This window comes from Heptranchias perlo, chromosome 18, assembly GCF_035084215.1.
Source record: "Heptranchias perlo isolate sHepPer1 chromosome 18, sHepPer1.hap1, whole genome shotgun sequence".
NCBI lineage: Eukaryota > Metazoa > Chordata > Chondrichthyes > Hexanchiformes > Hexanchidae > Heptranchias > Heptranchias perlo.
Genome location: NC_090342.1, coordinates 46,082,704 through 46,105,800, shown reverse-complemented (window position 1 = coordinate 46,105,800; position 23,097 = coordinate 46,082,704). Strand labels below are relative to the sequence as shown.

The 23,097-nt window shown below is 43.8% G+C and overlaps 1 protein-coding gene across 1 annotated transcript in view; it reads right to left on the bottom strand.

Moving 5' to 3' along the window:
• The window catches only part of LOC137334834 (sortilin-like), a 116,686-nt gene that overhangs the window by 46,385 nt on the left and 47,204 nt on the right, over positions 1-23,097 (bottom strand). The window contains exons 3-9 of the mRNA XM_067999852.1: positions 22,887-22,960; positions 14,843-14,945; positions 14,573-14,740; positions 14,331-14,404; positions 12,085-12,131; positions 5,272-5,408; positions 222-305 (exon numbers count right to left, since the gene is read on the bottom strand). Coding sequence (XP_067855953.1) covers positions 222-305; positions 5,272-5,408; positions 12,085-12,131; positions 14,331-14,404; positions 14,573-14,740; positions 14,843-14,945; positions 22,887-22,960 — 687 coding nt within the window. The remainder of the gene's footprint in view (positions 1-221; positions 306-5,271; positions 5,409-12,084; positions 12,132-14,330; positions 14,405-14,572; positions 14,741-14,842; positions 14,946-22,886; positions 22,961-23,097) is intronic.

Here is a 23,097-nt window from a genome sequence, read left to right as displayed (position 1 = left end):
AAAAAAAAATCAAATGAGTTCTGACTGCAGCATCAAAGTGGAAAAACATCCCATTTCTAAACAAATTCAGTGTTAGTCACAAATAACATGTGAATAAATACTTTTGATCTATGTATCACTGTCAGCTACTAAGAACATTGTGATATCTTGCATTCTTCATTGCTTAATAGCCTACAAGCAGCAACCAACTGAAGGGAGAGATGAGATTACATTAAATGTACCTGTTCATGACTGACTGGAGGCAGCTGAGCTTGATTCCAAGAATCACCCTGATCAGCAGATACATAAACCGATCTGGGCAGGGTCTGAAAACACAAATAGTTATTCCTACTCTATAGTATTTGTACACTTGTTTTCTAAACTCTTTTCACACATGTATCTAAATTACAAAGCAAAATTAAACAAGCATTCCATGTGCACTTGTATCAGGGCACTGTCTGCACTGCATGTTACACACACATACTTATATTGGGACAGAACAAAACATCCAATGCTGTTGAAAACAAGCAGGATGTTTTAGGCTGATTCCAATAAAACTGCCAACACTTAAGTTAGGTTTGAACACTAGGTGTCCTAGAGCAGCCTGGAATGAATTGCCTGCTGATTTTCCTTCTGGGAAAAGTATGCATCTTCTGCTCTGTGCCTTCCCCATGAATAGCCAGTGTAGATCGGGAACTTGCCACATCCTACCAATCTGGTGCAGTGCCAATATGCCACACCAGCATGGTACACAACATTCTGGTCCTTGATGCTGCTTTTACCAGCAGTACTGAATTTTCAGGGCAGAACAATAGTGATCCATACAAAAGCAAAGTAAGTTCCTATTCCGCACTGAACCACTTCCACCCTTTGCACACGTGAACCTAATCGCCTTTCCTGCACTTGATTCTAAGTGGTGCGTAGCTTTACCATATAAAGTAAATCTATATCAAGAGTGGTTTGATGTAGTTGTATAGGCCGCTCTTCAAGGTAAATGAACAACAAATATATTAGGGTAGATTTTTAGCAACCTCAGCACGAAGCTTTGTGCACTGGGAGTGCACATCAGGCATTCAGAGTCAGAGGTTATCAAGTCCCATTAGATTTTCCATCCGTTAATCCTGTGTAGCCTGCTGACCTCTTGTGCCCGAATTCACAATATTTGCTCCCAGAAGAGCAATTTTGTGAAATCCACCCACTTAAGTACAGATTGTTTACACTGCAAGAATTAGTGAAATTACACCAAACATTTTGAGCAGTGCTTAGGGTCGCCAACCCTCCAGGAATAGCCTGGAGTCTCCAGGAATTGAAGATTAATCTCCCGGACACTGCTGTGAGTAACTCTGGAGAAAAATCAAAGAGGCGTTAAAATAATTTTTCATTTTCTTTGAACACTTCTGTTTATTAATTATAAAAATATTGGAGATGGAGGGGAGGGGAAAAAGGCTGTTGGACTGACAGTCAAGAATCATCCACTTGGATAATGAAGGGTTTGACATTAACCCCCTCACGACAGGTGGGAAAGTGTTGCCGGGGGGGGGGGTTAGAAATTAAAAATCGGAACGTGTCCCCAACCCATCGCCTATGCGCCTGTCGCCATTTTTAGTGGTCTCCCATCTTGGGGAGGCGGGACAATTCATTATAATTAAATTTAGGCTCCCACAGTGAAGTTGGGAACCTGATTTAAATTTAACAGCTGCCGGCCGGGTTTCCCAGGGAACCTGGCAGTGAAATGGAGACTGGAGCAGCCAGATCAAACCTGTAAGTTTTTAGAGCACTGCCGGCAAGCCAGAAGGAGCAGGCGTGCTCCCCCTGCCCCTCAAGCAAGCTTCCGGCCCTCCTTCTGCCGATAACAGACTCTTCCTGCTACCGCGATAGGCCGACACCTCTCTTTTCCCCCCGCACCCCCACCCACCAAGCCCCAATCTTTCCCTCCCTCATCACCTTGCCGGGCTCTGACACCCCCCCCACCAACCTCTAATCTCGCCCGAATGCCCAGCGAACGTCCTCAACAGTCCTGCCGCTGGTTTTCCCGCCCGGCAGCCTGTCAATCTGGCCAACTGCCTGACTGGAAACGGAAGAAGAAAATGATAGAGTTCCTGCCGTTTTAATTTGGCACGACTTCCGCCTTCCCGGAATTTCTGGGTTTCTCTCCCAAAACCGCGATCCCCCCGCCCTCCCGTAAACATCTGAGCTGAAGAGTCTGATCACTTTCCAATTGGAATGGGAAGGCAGTGTGCCATGTGGATGGATGTGTTGGGTAACTAATGGGGGAGTGTGGGGGTGGGGCAGTTGGTGGCAGGTGGTCATGTGAAGAAACCTCCAGGAATACATTCAACCAGAGTTTAGCAATCCTACCAGTGCCACGAGTAACCCCACTAATTTTTGTTAAAAAAGGAGGGAAAGAGAAAACAGGGAACTACAGACCGGTTAGCCTAACATCAATAGTAGGGAAAATGCTAGAGTCTATTATAAAGGACGTGATAACAGGACACTTAGAAAATATCAACGGGATTCGACAAAATCAACATGGATTTATGAATGGGAAATCATGTTTGACAAACCTACTGGAGTTTTTTTGAGGGTGTAACTGGTAGAATAGTTAAGGGAGAACCAGTGGATGTGGTTTATTTGGATTTTTAGAAGGCCTTTGATAAAGTCCCACATAAGAGGTCAGTGTGCAAAATTAAAGCACATGTGATTGGGGGTAATATACTGGCATGGATTGAAAATTAGTTAACAGACAGGAAAAAGAGAGTAGGAATAAATGGGTCTTTTTTGGGGTGGCAGGCAGTGACTAGTGGGGTACCGCAGGGATCAGTGCTTGGGCCCCAGCTATTCACAATACATATCAATGATTTGGATGAGGGAACCAAAAATAATATTTCCACGTTTGCTGCGACACAAAACTAGGTGGGATCGTGAGTTGTGAGGAGGATGCAAAGAGGCTTCAAGGTGATTTGGACGAGTTGAGTGAGTGGGCAAATATATGGAAGATGCAGTATAATGTGGATAAATGTGAAGTTATTCACTTCAGAAGGAAAAACAGAAAGGCAGAGTATTATTTAAATGGTGATAGAGTGGGGAATGTTGATGTACAAAGGGACCTGGGTGTCCTTGTACACCAGTCACTGAAAGCAAACAAGCAGGTGCAGCAAGCAGTTAGGAAGGCAAATGGTATATTGGCCTTCATTGCAAAAGGATTTGAGTATAGGAGCAAGGATGTTTTACTGCAGTTATACAGGGCCTTGGTGAGACCACACCTGGAGTATTGTGTGCAGTTTTGGTCTCCTTACCGAAGAAAGGATAAACTTGCCATAGAGGGAGTGCAGCGAAGGTTCACCAGATTGTTTCCTGGGATGGCAGGACTGTCGTATGAGGAGAGATTGGGTCGACTCGGCCTGTATTCACTCGAGTTTAGAAGAATGAGATGGGATGTCATTGAAACATATAACATTCTGACAGGGCTAGGCAGACTGGATGCAGGATGTTTCCCCTGGCTGGGGGAGTCCAGAACGAGGGGTCACAGTCTCAGGATACAGGGTAGGACGCTTAGAACTGCGATGAGGAGAAATTTCTCCACTGAGGGTGGTGAACCTGTGGAATTCTCTATCACAGAAGGCTGTGGAGGCCAAGTCACTGAATATATTTAAGAAGGAGCTAGATAGATTTCCAGACACAAGGCATCAAGGGCGATGGAGCGAGAGCGGGAATACGATATTGAGATAGAGGATCAGCCATGATCATATTGAATGATGGAGAAGGGTCGAATGGCCTACTCCTCCTATTTTCTATGTAAAAAGTCAGACCATTGCGCAGCTCACTTTGTGTATAAGAATCTGGGAGTTATTTGCAATCAACAACAATTTGCATTTATATAGCACCTTTAATTTAGTAAAACATCCCAAGGCACTTCACAGGAGCGTTTTCAAAACAAAATTTGACACCAAGACACAAGGAGATATTAAGACAGGTGCACAAAAGTTTGGTCAAATAAGTAGGTTTTAAGCGTCTTAAAGGAGGAGAGGTTTAGGGAGGGAATTTCCGAGCTTAGGGCCTGGACAGCTGAAGGCATAGCTGCCAATGGTGGAGCAATTAAAATCTGAAATGGGCAAGAGGCAAGAATTAGGAGTGCAGAGATGTGAGGGTTGTAGGAGGTTATAGAAATAGGAAGGGGCAAAGCCATGGAGGGATTTGAAAACAAGGATAAGAATTTTAAAATTGGCTCTCGATCCTGGAATGCCTCAATGTAGGACATCATGAAATAAATGATCATCTTGCTGGCATGTATCATATATGTATCCAGCTTTCTTTTACTACTTTTATGGTGTCTTAGCTATTAGGGTCCAGCACAGATGATGTTCAGACAAAAGGAATGGGGGGCATGGACACCTAAACATTTGGACGTTAAGGTCCTAGGGCTGCAAGAAAATAGACCATTAATTCTGTCATAAGGATAGATTTGGATGGTGAAAACCCTTAAGCCCATTTGATTTCATCCTTCCAGAATACCATTCCTGCAGTGTTCCTATTACTATTGTAAACAATTTTACAACACCAAGTTATAGTCTAACAATTTTATTTTAAAATCCACAAGCTTTCGTAGGCTTCCTCCTTCCTCAGGTGAATGTGGAAAATGAGGAAGGAGGAAGCCTCCGAAAGCTTGTGGAGTTTAAAATAAAATTGTTGGACTATAACTTGGTGTTGTAAAATTGTTTACAATTGTCAACCCCAGTCCGTGCATCTCCACATCACGTGTTCCTATTACAGCATCTTGCTGCTTCTTAATTGAGTCCAGAGTCCTGGCCTTAGCCACCACCCCTCCCCCACCTTTTTTCTGGAAGCCCATTTCAGCCCCAGACTCAAGAAATAGTTCCTGATGCCTGCCCTGAACTTTCCCTCACAACCCTGAACCTGTCCCCTCTCGCTTCTGGCATATCTGAAAGTATTGTTCCAGTGTGTTTTTTTTCTCTATTCTGTTAAGCATCTGCTATAAGGTGATCCCCTCTGAGATGTCTCTTTTTTTCAAGGCTGAAGATCTGTAGTTTATATTATCATTCCTCATAGCTCATCGCTCTAACATTAGCAAATCAGCCTGGATACTCTCCTCTGCACCACTTCTAAGGGGCCTGGATGATCCCTTTTTGACTTGACTACTAGAATGGTGTACACCACTCAGTTGCAGCCTGACCAGAGCACTGGTTGAGCTTCAGCTTAATCCTGGAGAATCTCAATTCACTGACTTGCCAATATATCAGAGCAGCCTTTCCTTATGACAAGTAATTATCCTACCTGGTTACTGATAACAGATGCAAAGAGGAAACGACCAGCAAAACCAAACGAGTAAATCTTGGTGAGAAGAGTTGGAAATGTTCTTCCAGAATCTGTTGTCCTCTTCAGCACCAGTACCCCTTTTGCACTTGCATCATCTGCAAAATAATGGAACAACCAAATGGTGTTTCTCATAAAACTCATCAGATACTAAGTTCTGCTGTATATACACTTTTTGGTCAAATAAGTGGTAGTTTGATTACTTAAGATGACTCTATGGGTTTGGTCCCGACCTAAGAACTCTGGTTACTTCAAAACTTCATTGCCATATTAGTGTTTGGGAAAAATTGTAACTTTTTATTCTCACATGGAGACTTCAGTGTCATCCCAGTCATGTTTTAGAGGCACCATGCTGTTTGCTTAGGTATGAATGACCTGATAGATAATTATTTAAATATTATACACATACCAATTACAAAAGATGTAGGACAACACAAGTGAAGGTTCCAAAACTGCCTCAAGAAATAGCAACTGAAATGTTTATCAATTTTTCTCTTCAAGATAATTGTAACTATCCAAATTTTTTTTTGTGATTTTCACTGAAGGTAATTTAATAGCATTACTATAATCCCTGGTTATGGATCAAGCCACCCAACTGTGAAATGAGAAATTTGTTCAATTCAGCTCACAGGTTTCCAAAATAAGGCCGCACTTATAGTTTATGCTTCTTAACTAAAATGACTGACTTACATGGTCAAAATAACCACCGATTCATTTTATAACATAGCCACTACCTTGGTCCATATTCTTCACATAATCACCCTGATGAACTCTGTTGCTCCCCAAGGTCATGAGATTGAGGCCCTGGACTTCCCTCATTAAATATCTTTGGCAAACAGAAAGCCATAAGGGAACAATCTCACATTAGCAGCTATAATGTGAAATCTTAAATATTAGCTACTCTATATACATGTCAGACCCTCCATATGAGGCTATTTTTGGGAGCTCTAAACAACTATGTCAATAGCATAGGGACCAGTTACAGGGGCAAAGCATGATTGATATAAGCAATTCATGATTGATCTGAAATGATGGGAAACCTGTGACGGGTCAGGACAAATGTAAAATAGTCCACCAGTCAAGGTACAACTAAATTCAGAGTGTCTATAATTAATATATCTTTTACAACTTTAATTTTTCTTAAATTGCGACTTGATGAACGCATCAGATTTTGTGTCAGAATGAAGCCTTTTTCAATTTTAGATGCAAGTGCAGCTCTGTGATAATTTCTTCTTGCCTCTCAAGTTAATATAATTGGCAGAACAACCAATTTTCTAACTCACACCTCGATACCTCCCAATGAGCAAGAGAAAAGCATACACTGCCACATGTGTGCTATTTATTAATTCGATATATAGACAGACAAACAAACTCACACTCAGACCAAGCTTTAATAGTGCTGACAGATGAAACCAATAGAATAAATCTGGATTTACATACAATGTCAACATGCATAGCAATCTGATGCTTATGGAGGCTTTAATACCTTTGTTCTCTTCAACACTGTTGGAACCTGTGAGACCCTTTTTTACAACAGGTTACATTAGCACACCGTTGTGAATAGAATGGCTGCAAATACATTTTTGATTTTCTTTAGGACAAGTCAAGCCACTCATAGCTTGCAGGATCTAATGGATGTCATAAAGTCACATGTGATATAAAGAAACCAACAGTTGCATCCAGGAGAGTGAGCAGCTTTTTTAAAAATTCGTTCACGGGATGTGGGCGTCACTGGGGAGGCCAGCATTTATTGCCCATCCCGAATTTCCCTCAAGAAGGTGGTGGTGAGCTGCCTTCTTGAACCGCTGCAGTCCGTGTGGTGACGGTTCTCCCACAGTGCTGTTAGGAAGGGAGTTCCAGGATTTTGACCCAGCGACAATGAAGGAACGGCGATATATTTCCAAGTCGGGATGGTGTGTGACTTGGAGGGGAACGTGCAGGTGGGGTTGTTCCCATGTGCCTGCTGCTCTTGTCTTTCTAGATGGTAGAGGTCGCGGGTTTGGGAGGTGCTGTTGAAGAGGCCTTGGCAAGTTGCTGCAGTGCAGCCACAGTGCGCCGGTGGTGAAGGGAGTGAATGTTTAGGGTGCTGGATGGGGTGCCAATCAAGCGGGCTGCTTTATCTTGGATGGTGTCGAGCTTCTTGAGTGTTGTTGGAGCTGCACTCATCCAAGCAAGTGGAGAGTATTCCATCACACTCCCGACTTGTGCCTTGTAGATGGTGGAAAGGCTTTGGGGAGTCAGGAGGTGAGTCACTCGTCACAGAATACCCAGCCTCTGACCTGCTCTTGTAGTCACAGTATTTATGTGACTGGTCCAGTTAAGTTTCTGGTCAATGGTGACCCCCAGGATGTTGATGGTGGGGGATTCGGCGATGGTAATGCCGTTGAATGTCAAGGGGAGGTGGTTAGACTCTCTCTTGTTGGAGATGGTCATTGCCTGGCACTTATCTGGTGCGAATGTTACTTGCCACTTATGAGCCCAAGCCTGGATGTTGTCCAGGTCTTGCTGCATGCGGGCTCAGACTGCTTCATTATTTGAGGGGTTGCGAATGGAACTGAACACTGTGCAGTCATCAGCGAACATCCCCATTTCTGACCTTATGATGGAGGGAAGGTCATTGATGAAGCAGCTGAAGATGTTTGGGCCTAGGACACTGCCCTGAGGAACTCCTGCAGCAGTGTCCTGGGGCTGAGATGATTGGCCTCCAACAACCACTACCATCTTCCTTTGTGCTAGGTATGACTCCAGCCACTGGAGGGTTTTCCCCCTGATTCCCATTGACTTCAATTTTACTAGGGCTCCTTGGTGCCACACTCCGTCAAATGCTGCCTTGATGTCAAGGGCAGTCACTCTCACCTCACCTCTGGAATTCAGCTCTTTTGTCCATGTTTGGACCAAGGCTGTAATGAGGTCTGAAGCCGAGTGGTCCTGGCGGAATCCAAACTGAGCATCGGTGAGCAGGTTATTGGTGAGTAAGTGCCGCTTGATAGCACTGTCGACGACACCTTCCATCACTTTGCTGATGATTGAGAGTAGACTGATGGGGCGGTAATTGGCCGGATTGGATTTGTCCTGCTTTTCGTGGACCGGACATACCTGGGCAATTTTCCACATTGTTGGGTAGCTGTACTGGAACAGCTTGGCTAGAGGCGCAGCTAGTTCTGGAGCACAAGTCTTCAGCACTACAGCTGGGATGTTGTCGGGACCCATAGCCTTTGCTGTATCCAGTGCACTCAGCCGTTTCTTGATATCACGTGGAGTGAATCGAATTGGCCGAAGACTGGCTTCCGTGATGGTGGGGATATCGGGAGGAGGCGGAGATGGATCATCCACTCGGCACTTCTGGCTGAAGATGGTTGCAAACGCTTCAGCCTTGTCTTTTGCACTCGTGCTGGACTCCGCTAATATACCAAAGGCTTCAAATCACAAAAAATGGAAATTAAAAAAAACTTGAATGGAGGTGGAAAGAAGAGACTGGAGACATAAATTTGGAAAATAAATTTCTTTATTTCAGGGTCAGATAAATATATGTAAGTAAAAGTACATCTTCACTTCTACTTTCAAGCCAATATACATATACCTTTACTATAACAGTAATAGAAAAATAATACAAAAATACACATGATTATACACATATTTTGCATTTCCACAATGGTTTCAGTCACTGTTGGACCTTTGTGCCATAATAGAACAGCGATTTTAAAAAAACTCTAGCACTGTTACAGTGACATAATAATTATGCGTAACTTTGTTCTCCTCACAGATCAACGAAGTACTGGCTGCCAAGATTTAGGATTCAAAGGATCCTCCACCCTCGATTAGGGGTGGAGGGAGGGGAGCACCAAGGCGACCTTAGAGACAGCAAAACTGGATGCTAGTCCCAGAGCTGTTGTGAAAGGCTCGCTGATGTTTAAAGTTCCTGGAGCAGCATGGAGGAACTTTTCTGGCTTCACAGCAGTTTAGTGAGCAAATTGCACAATGTTGTGCAAGGTAACCGTGTGACTGTACATCGAGCATTGTTGGATTGCACACGGACATGGGCATTGTTAATGGTTCAAAAGACAGCACATAACCACTTTCAACAAGCTCTCAAAACAGTGGAGTAGCATCTGTGGGTCCTGGTCTTCTATGATAAACCCTTAAGGCAGCCCAGTTAGGATCTGGCAACAGACAAAGGTTTTGCCTGATCCTTGGCAGTGCAATGTACAGTACAACCCCCAGTTTGCTGTTATTGGATCTTCATTCCATCCATCACCTGAAGATTCAATATCCTTCTTGCTGCCCTTCTCTGCAACCATAACTTTTTCAGGGTTGAATGCAACAGATATAAATGAAGATGACCCACCTGGTGGGACACAAATTAGATCAATCCATTAATTCCTCTGGACTACACATGCACTGAAAATGTAGGTGGTCTGCTGCAGTCACCAGATGGGCACTGAGTAATTCATGCAAATCAAGTGCAGTAGAACAGTATGGGCACAGGGGGCCCTCAAAATCCTCACGCTCACTCCACCAGCACCCAAACCAGCTGGAGTATCTGGGGTCAGAGCAGAATCACCTCATTTAAATATGTTTGGTAGGCACTTGTGCAAGTGGAGTGCTGGAGGAGAGGGGGAGGAGGAAAAAGCAGCGGTGGCAAGCCACTGAGGCCAGTTGGCACCACCAGATCTGCATCCTTTGTGAGGGAGCTGATATTGCAGAATGTGTCAGCCAGGATTCAGTGATGGGGACCCATCTTCTCCCCTAAACTGACCTGTACAAGGGGTTCTTCCCGGCATTCAGATCGCTGGGCAGAATGGAGAATGGAGGCGGGAGCTGAAGGAATTCCCAGCATGAAAACCCACCCCCGCCCGCCGACGTCATGGGCCATGCTTCAGGTGGACAGAAGTTCCATGCTCCCCAAATCCCACCCAAGGATCTCTGGGAAGTGACCCACATTTCCGGGTCCCGCCTGAGTCTCAGCCCCCTCGGAGCTTCCAGCTCCTGCTTTCCACCCTAGTGGGCCCGAGGAGTTTTAGGCTCAGAATATTTTTCAAGTGCTTTCGTGACTTTATAAACTAATGTTTACCAGTAGATTCATAATGTTGTTTACATACTGTTTCTACTGTATGAAAGAACTGTGTTAAGGAAAAAATATATATATATTTCACACTTACCAGACAGTTCAGATCCTGAGGGGTACTGTGTCCCTCATCCAGATTAGGTGATCATGCACTCAGGCCAACTTAGTCTTTTTTTTAAATATAAATGTGTCTTGGCTTCTTCGCTGTAATGTGCAATCAACTTTCATCATTGTCGCCCTTTCACTGATATGTTTAAAGCATTCTCGTGCACTTCATGGAATCTTGGAAGCTTTGTTGACTTTACATGTAATCAATGTCCAAGCTTTCTTATGCCTTTGATACCAAAATCCTCAGGTTTTATACCAAAAAGGCATCTTAACGTTTGACTCAACAAGTAATTCTGCTTCTGAGAAGTGTCATCATTGCACTTTGGCTTTGTACTCCATTTATGACCCTCCACCAACATTGGTAAGGATTCATATTCACTGGCATAGGTTAAATGTCTCACTCTGCTTATTGAGGTGGCAAATATGAATAAATTCATCCTACATTGAATTTGCTGCCACCATAGCACTGGCAGTAGGCTAAGATACTGTTTATCAGAATACAGTGTTCCCAGCTGGGTGGTAACTGAATGCACTTACCAGAGCAAAACTATCTCAAAGGCTTTTACTCCCCCTGAGTTTCTCCCTTCCTCTTGTGCTGACTTCTACTAAAGTACAATCCTTTAGTGTTGGCCATCGTCTAGTAGCTTGTACAAGGGCAATTCTTCAAGTAAATGAAGAGTTAATGGGGGTGAAATTGATCTCGAGTCGTAGTGCAAAACGGGCAATAGCGAATCAGCAACCTGTTTTACAGCCCACCTGTTTTACACCGGCCCAATTTACAGGCCACCTGATTTTCCTCGTCATTGACTTCAATGGGTGTAAAACAGGCAGCTAATTCGCTATCGCCCATTTTGCGCGACTGCCCAAATCAAATTTCACCCCCAGTGAGTGTAAGCAGGCTATGTGACTATAAGGTAGAGGGCACTGGAACCAGATCTTGTTCTCACTTGATGCCTATGCAAACATAGGGGTCACTGGATTATGGGAGTGGGAAGTCTGGCTGAATTTCCCCCTTTCCTGGGCCAAGCCTGTCGGGGCTAACTATCGCACTCCAAATGTTCGCCTAGATGAGATCAGATAAATCAGCTCAGATAGGGAACCAAGCCTGGGATCTTCTGATCTGTATGGCTAGTGCTGCACTGGATGGTAGCAGTGGACCATCGAGTAGGGGCTTGCCTAAATAACTTGATAGCAGGCAGTCCGAATATAGCCCCCAACATTTTTACAAAGCAAGGGAGGATCACCACAATGCTACATAAAGCATCAGATCGCTGCAATATTTGTACCTCAACCAACAATAAATATATCAATACAGAAAGAGAAGGGGTGTATAACTGAGAGCAAGGGTGACAGTGGGAGTGAAAGAGGGTGAGAGAGAGAGTGAGATATGGGATTGAGAGAGAGAGAGAATTTACAGGGCTGTGGAGAAAGAACAGGAATGGGGCTAATTGGATAGCTCTTTCAAAGAGTCAGCACAGGCACAATGGGCTGAATGGCCTCCCTCTGTACTGTACGATTCTATGAGAGACAGTGAGGATTAGTAAGTAAGAACCTACTCAGGTTTTAAATAAAAGAATATTTTTAAAAATCCATTAACTTACAAATGCCGTTGGGATTAGTAGAGAAAAAAATGGTATTTCCAGGCCCCCTAAGAAACAAAAAAAACATGAGAAATTATCGAGATGCACAAAGCTTCTTTCCTACCTGATCATAAAGCTACAATAACGTGTGGTACAGTACCGTTAATCCTGTGCACAAAAATAGCTGCAGTGTTTGCCTGTATACCAGTGGGCACCACACATCAAAATAATTCACTGTATATATGAAGCACTTTGAGACATTTCTGATGGACTTGGTCAGGTGCTTTGTAAAGGCACATCTTTCCTTTTTCCCCCTTCTGCTGCACAAGTCCTGTTTCTTTACACATGTTCTGACTTGCAAAAACTCAGGGCGAGGAGGTAGTGCAGTGTTGGGGGGAGGTTGGATGACAGGTTAATCAGGAGTACTAGGTCAATCCTTTTTCAGTTACTCGACACCTGCATAGGAACTGCGGGCGTGATTTTTACATTTGTGCACTAGATTTTACAATAGTTATTGATCATACAGGTGGAGCTATTTGACATAGTATGAAAAACATTGCTTTTTACTGCTCTGCTTAATCCACAGTAACTACAAAAAGTGCTTTTAACATACTCTTCAACTGCAATTTAAAATGGATAGATCCAAGACAATTCCAGTTTCATTCCAATTCAGATTCAGTGGATTCAGTGGCCCGTCTGCCCGCTCAGGTGGATGTAAAAGATCGCATGACACTGTTCGAAGAAGAGCAGGGGAGTTCTCCCCGGTGTCCTGGCCATTATTTATCCCTCAATCCACATTATTAAAGCAGATTATCTGGTCATCTCATTGCTGTTTGTGGGACCTTGCTGTGTGCAAATTGGCTGCTGCGTTTCCTGCATTAGAACAGTGACTACATTTCAAAAGTATTTAATTGGCTGGAAAATGCTTTGTGACGTCCTGAGGTCTTGAAAGGCACTATATAAATGCAATTAATTAATTTCTCTTTCTTTCACAAAAGACAGAAATAATCAGAAAAGAAAGATGTAAAATAGATGAAGATCCTTAACAAAAAACAGGAACTGCATTGATCAAGTCTGTTGGAAACGTGTGAACACAAATGAAATGCGGTGACTGTTATGTAGGCAAACAGAGCAGCCATTTTGCACATAACAAGATCCCACAAACAATAGTGAGATGAATAACCAGTTAATCTGTTTTTGGTGGGTTTGGTTGAGAGGAACCTTGGCCAACACACCAGGAGAACGTCCCTGCTCTTCTTCAAATAGTGCCATTGGATCCTTATCATCCACCTGAACAGCAAGGCAGGGGCTTGCTATAACATTCCCTCTGAAGGAATGCACCTCTGACAACGCAGCAGTCCTTCAGTACTGACGTGTCAGCCAACAGGATGTGCAGGAGTTCTGGATTAGAGCTATCTACCACCTTCTGACCCAGAGATGGGAACGCTACCAACTGAGCTAAGCCAGTACTTGTAGACAGAAAAGTATTTACTATAAAAAAGAATTGCTCAAAGGAAAAGGAGAAAAATTCAGAAAAAGGCACAAGAAAAATGAAAAACACTTGGCTATCACTGATCTAGATGCAGAAGTAATATTTTTCTTGAGTAGCACTAGATAACTTTGAAGTGAAGATCGGATAGAATTCAATAAATGGCACCTCTGTTGGCTCAATTGGTTAAGCCAAACAGACCATGGAGGTCCTCAATTCAAGTTAGCTGATCTCAGCCAGAGCAATGGGAGGGGTGGCACAACCAGACTCAGTGCCTCTGGGTTAGGGGGAGGAAATCAGTCAGGGTCCCCATTATTGAGAGGTCACTGCTGGACATGTGCGGATGTTTGGCTGACAGGAATGGTCTGGGCTTTGATGCATCTTCATGGTAGAACAGCCTACTGACACTCACAGTCTGGATTGGAACATAGGAACAGGAGTAGGCCATTCTAGCCTATTCTGCAGATTGACAAATGATAGGTGAGGCACTGGAAACAATCGGCATCTGGGGAGCCATGGCCCAGTGCAGAACCAACCCCTTCAAGTGAGAAGGGGGAAAGACAACATTGTCAAAAAAAAAAGGGGGGAGAATTCAGTAGATAACGCTCTTAAATTTACCTGCACTGGAGCACTTTATTTAATGCAGAACAATAGCAAAATGCTTTAAATTGTTGTGTAATTTCATAAGTGTTAGAAAGCTGCTGCTATAAAACACGCCTTCTCGTACAGGTCTTGTGCAAGATGGATTGCAAACATTGAAAAAAAATCTATAACTTACCATGAAAAAGTATAGACAAATTCATGGATCTTTCTCCACGTCTCACCGAAGTTCTGAGAAAGCCACAGGGTATGCTGCAGCAGGAGAAAACAACGTCAAAGTGAGAGCTTCTACCAAATGTACATGCTAAAAAAACTAAAGAGCAGCTATCTTAATTTTTACAGCCAATCAGTTACGTTGGAAGAGGGTGACGATTTTGTTTTTTTTTTAAACTTGGCTGATTTTGTCTCTGGGTTACTCACATCAGTGCTGTAGGCCAGCAGGTGATCTGAATTGGTGGAGTGATAGAGCATCGGCAGCCCAGGATGGAAGGGGAGACGGACAGAATGAAATGTCTCACCGGAATCAGACGATCGAATTATTACACCGCCACTTCCTGTTGGTTTCGCCATATCAGCTGTCAGAATTACCTTTTTTTTAAAAAAAGGAGCACATTATTAATAGTTGCGTAGGGGTTTCATGGTTTTTGTCGAGAAAGGAAATAGCTTGCTTCAACTTTTTGAAAATCTCACCTTCTTGGAATGCTCCGGTCCTACATTAATTCCAAATTCTTTCCGTATGTAATAGTTCTTGAGGAGCTTTGAGACATCAGCAAATGTTTTCCCATAATCCTCACTGTAATTCAAAGGACAGCAATTATTTATATCTTCATTAAACAAGTTACAATTAAAAGATTGCCCCTTTGCCCAACTCTATAGCCAGAAACAGAAGGGACAGCAATAATTATTCTCATACCCCACCCCGCCAAGAGAGGCAAGATGAGGCTGCATTGAATTGGGATTAGTTTATCAAACTCCATTCTTCTAAATGTTTAACGGATGGAAAGATGTAAAGCATGAGGTAAAAAAGTGCACACACATGAAGGTCAGAAAACTGAAACAAAGGAGTAATAATGGAGGGAAAAGAACAAAGCATAAGTAAGAAACTGAAGCAAAGAGTAGTAAAAGAGAAAATATGGGCACAGTAAATACAAATGAATAAATGAGAGTTAAATAAGGAAAACAACAAAATGGAGAACCTGATGTGTTTAATGTTTTTTGATGGCTTGAAAATTATAGCATGAAAAATTAGTCCATAAAGACATAGTGCCAGAGGACTGGAGAATTGCAAATGTTACACCCTTGTTCAAAAAAGGGTGTAAGGATAAACCCGGCAACTACAGGCCAGTCAGTTTAACCTCAGTGGTGGGGAAGCTTTAAGAAACGATAATCCGGGACAAAATTAATAGTCACTTGGGCAAGTGTGGATTAATAAAGGAAAGCCAGCACGGATTTGTTAAAGGCAAATTGTGTTTAACTAACAGAGAGGGTGGATGAGGGCAATGTGGTTGATGTTATGCATATGGACTTTCAAAAGGCGATTGATAAAGTGCTACATAATAGGCTTATCAGCAAAATTGAAGCCCGTGGAATAAAGGGGTCAGTAGCAGCGTGGATACGAAATTGACTAAGTGACAGGAAACAGAGAGTAGTGGTGAATGGTATTTTTCAGACTGGAGGAAGGTATACAGTGGCGCTCCCTACAGGTCGGTACTAGGACCACTGCTTTTTTTGATATATATTAATGACTACGTCTTGGGTGTACAGGGCACAATTTCAAAATTTGCAGATGACACAAAACTTGCAAGTGTAGTAAATAGTGAGGATAGTAATAGACTTCAAGAGGATGTATACAGGCTGGTGGGATGGGCTGCCACATGGCAAATGAAATTTAACGCAGAGAAGTGCAAAGTGATACATTTTAGCAGGAAGAACGAGGAGAGGCAATATAAACTAAATGGTACAATTCTCAAGGGGTGCAGGAACAGAGACCTGTGGGTATATGTGCACAAATCATTGAAGGTGACAGGACAGGTTGAGAAAGCGGTTAAAAAAGCATACGGGATCCTGGGCTTTATAAATAGAGGCATAGAGTACAAAACCACGGAAGTTATATTTAACCTTTATAAAACACTGGTTCGGCCACAGCTGGAGTATTGTGTCCAATTCTGGGCACATCACTTTAGGAAGGATGTGAAGGCCTTAAAGAAGGTGCAGTAAAGGTTTACTAGAATGGTTCCAAGGATGGGTTAGGTGGATAGACTGGAGAAGCTGGGGTTGTTCTCCTTCGAGCAGAGAAAGTTAAGAGGAGATTTGATAGAGGTGTTCAAAATCATGAAGGATTTAGATAAAGTAAATAAAGAAAAACTCTTCCCATTGGCAGAAGGGTCGAGAACCAGAGGATACAGATTTAAGGTGATTGTCAAAAGAACTAAAGGCAACATGAGGAAAAACTTTTTTGATCTGGAATGCGCTGCCTGAAAGGGTGATGGAAGCAGATTCAATCATGGCTTTCAAAAAGGAATTGGATAAATACTTGAAGGGAAAAAATTTGCAGGCTACGGGAAACCACGCAGATTACAGGGCGATGTGATCTAAGTGTTTAAAATTATGAAAGGATAGGACAGGTTAGATAGAAGCAGACTGAATATTTATAGTGAATCAGTTACATAACAGAAGAGTTCCAGTCCAGAACGACAGGAACATAGATAGAAAATTAAATGTAGGCAATTCCAACTGAGAGCAGGGGAAACTTCACACAGAGTGGTGAGGCTGTGGAGTTCACTTCCGGGATTAGTGGATGAGACAAAAACTATGTCAACATTTGAGATCAGAATGGAAAGCGGGATGAAAGATAAAGGGCTGAAGGTTTACGAGGACAGGGTGGATGAATGTGATTAAAACTATTTGTTTGCATCGAGGGTAACCACCGACACAGACTGGTTGGGCCAAATGGCCTGTTTCCGTGTTGTAACTTCTAGGTATTTCGATGTCTTCTACTTCTGCATGTTTGAATTTTGTGAAATTTTGTTTAGAAATTAAAAGTAAACATACAATTTGGCAGTAGAGGTAGAAACTATAGTTGTTTCTTTCATGCACTGAGTAGAGTGCAATGAAGCAGAAAGTCAGAATGTTTAGGGGTTGTCTTATCGCCACTGATGGCACAATGGTTGAACAGGATATAAGTGTGTAACTTGGTTGTAGCTCAATTCATTTTAGTGCTTCCGTTGTTTCTGTCATGGTGCGTTACTTAGAGACAAGGGGGTAGAATTTCATCAGGGTCTGTTTTTGGACCCAGAGTCGGTGCTGCACGCACGTGAACTGCCAGGAAATGGTCCTCGGGCCTCATCAAGATAGTCGGGGAGAACTGCCGACGACAGTTGCATCACCACAGGCCGATTGCCCCACGAGAAAAATCAATTTTGGACAAGTTTCGGGGGCGGTGGGGGGTTTTTGGAGCGGGCAACAGGGGTTGGAGGTTGTGGAAGATCGCAAGGAATGTGGAGTCGGGGGAGCATCCCTGCTCCTCCTGGCTTCGCAGAAAGTTTTTACAAAAATAAATTTAAAATAACTTACTTTTAGTTGACGGCCGCAGAGACTCCTGAGCAGGGTTAGACGTTGGGCCTACCCTGCTGAAAATTTGTCACCAGAGGTCCTTCAACAGGCGTTAGGTCAAGGGGCCCATCGCTTATTTTAGGCAGCCGCCTGGGATACCTATACAAAAATGGGCTTGACGAATTTAGCAGTGGGCCCAAAGCCTGTCCAGATTGGGCGCAGGCCGTCCCATTGCTAAATTGGTATGCTTTGCGCCCGCTTTACGCCCGGAAAACAGACACAACGCATATCAATTTCTATCCCACGTTTCTTTTGTTGTGGTGGATAAATAAAAACACAGTGGGGCTAAAATTCAACTTTGTCAGAGGTGCAAAACAAAAGGTGGCAGATCCGCCGCTCGTCATACAGCCCACCTGATTTTCCTTTCCATCGCATATAAAAGGCAAGAGGTAATGATGAGCAGGCACGAAAAATAATTAAAACAGGAACAAATAATAATTTAAAAGGCTAATGGAATGTTGGCCTTCATCAAGAAGGCTGGAATACAAAGGGGTGGAAGTTATGCTACAGTTATAGAGCTCTGGTTAGACCCCATCTGGAGAACTGCATTCAGTTCTGGGCACCGCACCTCAGGAAGAATATATTGGCCTCGGAGGGGGTGCAGCGCAGATTCACCAGAATGATACTGGGGCTAAAAGGGTTAAATTATGAGGACTGGTTACATTGACCGGGTTTGTATTCCCTTGAATATAGATGATTAAGGAATGGTCTAATGAGGTGTTTAAGATGACTAAAGGATTTAATAGGGTGGATAGAGAGAAACTACTTTGTCTGGTGGAATTTTCCAGAACAAAGGAGTGTAACCTTAAAATTAGAGCCAGGTTGTTCAGGGGTGATGTCCGAAAGCGTTTCTTCACACAAAGGGTAGTGGGAATCTGGAACGCTCTCCCCCAAAAAGCAGTTGAGGCTGGGTCAATTGAAAACTTCAAAACTGAGATTGATAGATTTTTGTTAGGTAAAGGTATTAAGGGTTATGGAACCAAGTCGGGTAGATGGAGTTAAGATACTGATCAGCCATGATCTAACTGAATGGTGGAACAGGCTTGAGGGGCTGAATGGCCTATTCCTGTTCCTATGTATTTGGGCGGCCCATCTGCTACGGCCCATTTTGAGCCCTTGCCAAAGTTGAATTTCCCCCCAGTGACAGGTGAAGCTCTCAGGGATGCTGATCATGTCATGCAGCTCATTTGGTTGGGTGATTCATCCTTCTTGGTCTTGATAAGCATATCTTAGGTGGGAGGGCGGGAGCAGGATAATGCAAGAACCACACACAGTGCTTGCCACACGGTCACAGAACGGTCTTCACACACCCCTAGCTGTTGGCAATAGAGACAAAGATCAGCATCGTTTGATGCTACCTGGTGGTGATGTGATATGTCCCTCTCCCTCTGTGCAGCATTAGTTTGTGTTTGTTATATTCACACCTGAGAAAGCTCAGCAGCAGTTATTCGGCAGGAGTTGTTATGGTTACAGGTAATGCCCACTGGTGCAGAGAGTGAACTCTTTGATTTCCTTCCCCACCCTCCCTCCCTCCAGCCCCATCATCATTATGCCACAAGAAAGTAATTTTGGCTAGGTTGTTATCTCACATATGTAAAATAAATTCCTTAGTCAATTTATATGAGGTAATAAGGTTCTATCACACCTGTTACTGACCTGACACATTGTATAGTTAGGATTACTGGTTTAAGATACAAAGGAGCCATGATTAAGATTTCCCAACCGTGATGCAGAATATGAATATTTAAATTTTGTGCTGCTGATGGTTATTTGCAAATGTATCTAGTTGGACTGCAGGCTATAACGACTATTGATATTTGAATTTTATTAAAACACTGTAGTCAGTCATTCTGGCATTTCAGTAAGTCTATCGGTGGGTAATTTTCACCTTCACTGCTTTGGTGGTAAACTGGTTGCACAGATCACCTGCACATTATAGAAACCTTTCGACTTTCATTTCCAAATGGAAAGTGTGCTATTTGCACCCAGTCTTCCAAAAGTCAACTCATTAGCATAGATCCCTGGACAAATCTGAGCAGGTGTAGGGAGCACATTAGTGGTAGGAGCAGAAAATTGGATGCAAGTGACATTTAAAGGGAAGGGGGCAATGGGGTGACAAAAATTCTGAGCCTCTAAAGGCTTCTCAATCCATTAGCATTGTTTATCAAAGTTGAAGGGGCAGGGACAAAGAAGCGATGAGCAAAATGAAGTTAAAAGAAACCCAATTTGTTGGCACAAGTCTGCAAGCAAGTGATTGCTCCCCTTGATCCCTCCACTTGATGGCTGCCATGAAATGCTGCCTTACAGTCCTCTGTGCCACTCCACCGTACTGTCCACATGGGTCAGCTTTCTAGCATGTCTCCAAGAAAATGGAGACAGGCTTGAGGCTGCAACCTCAACTGTAACCTCCTGCAGCCCTACAACCCCCCTCCTAACAGCCCCAAATTCTCCGTTCCTCCAACTCTGGCCTTTTGTACATTCCCCCCTCATTTCGCCCCACTAATGGCGGCTGTGTTTCTAGCCGTCCAGGCCCCACACTCTGGAATTCCCTCCCTAAACCTCTCCACCTCCTTTAAGGCCCCTCTTAATACCCACCTCTTTGCCTAAGCTTTTGCTCACCCCTCCCAATATCTCCTTCCTTGTCTCGGCATCGATTTTTGTTTGATTAAGCCATTTGTGAAGCGTCTTGGGATGTTTTTTCTATGGCAAAGGTGCTGTATAAATGCAAGTTGTTTGTTATTGTTATTGTTGATGGTTACTTTAACTGGAAGTGTCAGCCCTATGCTGCGTGGTAGCTGCGGGTGTCACAGACCTGAAGGAGAAAATTCCCACAGTCACTGCCAGGGAGGTGTGCCTGCTGCAATGGTTGGGTGCATCTGGGCAGGTGCGACAATCGGGCTCTGCTGGCTGGCGGTCATACCTTCTTTCATGCACCGCCACTGAGAGCATGACATACTGTGATTGGGGTGCTTCCGAGAACGATCCAACATTATGGTTATTCAGGGATTCACATATCTTAGTGGTGCTGTTTCCCATGGCAATAGCAGCCTCCACCAACATTCACCAAAGTGAGATGTGCAGGTATCAGCAGCTGGGCACAGAGCATTGCTGGTGCAGCTTAACCTGTCTAGCATCCCTCCATAGGTCCTCTCTTCTTCCAAACATGTCAGATCAGAGGCTTCCCATTGGTACTAACAATGGTGCAGAAAATAAATAATTTAGAACAACTGGCACAAGGGGCTCATGAGGGCTTAACTGCCAGCAGGGAAAAAATAGTGAAGAAAAATGTTAAGAAATGGGTAAAATAGAGTTACCTTTGTATTACTGCGCTCTTTCCATGACATCCTATATGTATGCTACTACCGAGCAACTCTTGACGTCCATTTAAAATGAGTAGGATTGAAATTGGACATCCTGCATGCCAGAATGGTGGGAAATGATGTGCAGAATGGACATGTCCCCCAAATTAATACTTAAATGGAATGCCTGCCTGCTTAAACCCACTGCCACTGGTGCAGCCCATCAGAAAATGCACTGGCCAGCAAAGCGGATGGCATCCCGGGGGGTCAAGTCTTCTAGTCACTTTCTAATACCTGCTGCCTGATTTAGGTTGCAACAACAGGCAGCATACACAATGGAAAATCCGGGCCTTTTGGTCATTTAAAGCCACAGGCAGATTATTTGTTCTTTAGAAACACATTTCTAAATTTCTGTTCCTTCCAAGATTTTGTCCAATATATTAGGCATGGGTTGAAGCCTAAAACTGTTTCAGGTACCAACCTGAGCAACAAGTGGGTCTACTGCAGCTGAAGATTAACTGTACACGTGCTGTTGTACAGCAATTACACAATGACATGGATCCAGGCTTCTAGAAATGGAGTCTGCCACTTTACATAGGCACACAATCACTACTCATTTATTATAAATAGAAAATATTGCCCATATCTAAATAAATGTGTTGCTGTTGAGGCCCTAACAACAGCATCAAAAAACCCACAACCTCCACCACCTAGAAGTGCAAGAACAGTAGGCACATGGGAATGCCACCACCTCCAAGTTTCCCTCCAAGTCACACACCATCCCAACTTGGACATTTATCGCTGTTCCTTCACGGTCACTGGATCAAAATCCTATAACTCCCTTCCTAACAGCACTGTGGGAGCACCTTCACCACACGGACTGCAGCGGTTCAAGGCAGCGGCTCATCACCACCTTCTCAAGGGCAACGAGGGATGGGCAATAAATGCCGGCCTTGCTAGTGATGCCCATATCCCAAGAATGAATTTTTTTTAAAATCCCACCTCTTGCTCTACTTCCTTTCAGAAGGGTATGATTTTATGTCAGTTCCCTATTCTGTTCCATGGCCCCGATAATAACTCAGAGTTGGGAAGAGAGCAGAGGGAGGAGGATTTGTGGACGGGAAACCCAGAAATACGGGTTTCCAGGAAATCCTGACAACTTTGACGTCAGGACGTCTTTCAAATTTTTCAAATGAGCTTCCCGCCCGCAGCCAGCCAGATTGAGACGCCAGGAAGGCCTGCGGTAGCAGGCCACAGCCAGGGATTGAGGCGAGCGAGTGATCATGGAGGCCATCAGAGGGGGCACTGGGGAGAAGATCGCGGGCGGGGAGGTGGAGATCGGGGGTGGGATCTGATGCCGGGAAGTGGAGATCGGGGGTCCAATCATGGGGGTCCGATCATGGGGATGGAAGCAGCTAAGCTTGGTGGGTAAGGGAAAAGCGCTCCTGCTCCTCCTGGCCCACAAGCAGTGCAGGAAAAGAGCTTACCTGTTCCATTCAGTCGTTCTTGCTTCCCTTCGGCTGCCAGGTTTCCAGAGGCCCAGAAAACCCATCCCCCAGGAGTTAAATTGGAAACGCGGGTTAAATTCGAGGCAGCATCTTTAAAATATTTTAAGGACGGACCCGCCTCCGGAGAACAGATTAGTCGCCCGCCTCCAAACCCTCCTCCATTAAAACCAGCAGCGGGTTTCCGATTTTTTTTATTTTTAACTCTCCTCCCGCCCATCCTGGGTGGTTTAAATTACCCCCCATGTGACTGAATTCACCACGTGGTGCTCTATACTAGAACTTCAGGATACAAGGACATCAGTTGCACACTCTTACCTTCTGTACAGTCGTGAAGTTCCACCAAATAGCCAAGCAAATGGCAAGTTGAAAGTAGTCAAAGCAAGAATGATCTGAAAAATTGAGGTACGTATCAATTTTAGTGCTAAATTGCATCATGGTTGGAAAATGCTAAAAAACAAGTAATCAATCTATTTAAGTCTATTAAAAATGGGAAAAAAAAGTGCAGCAAGCATATTCTATCTCTTGC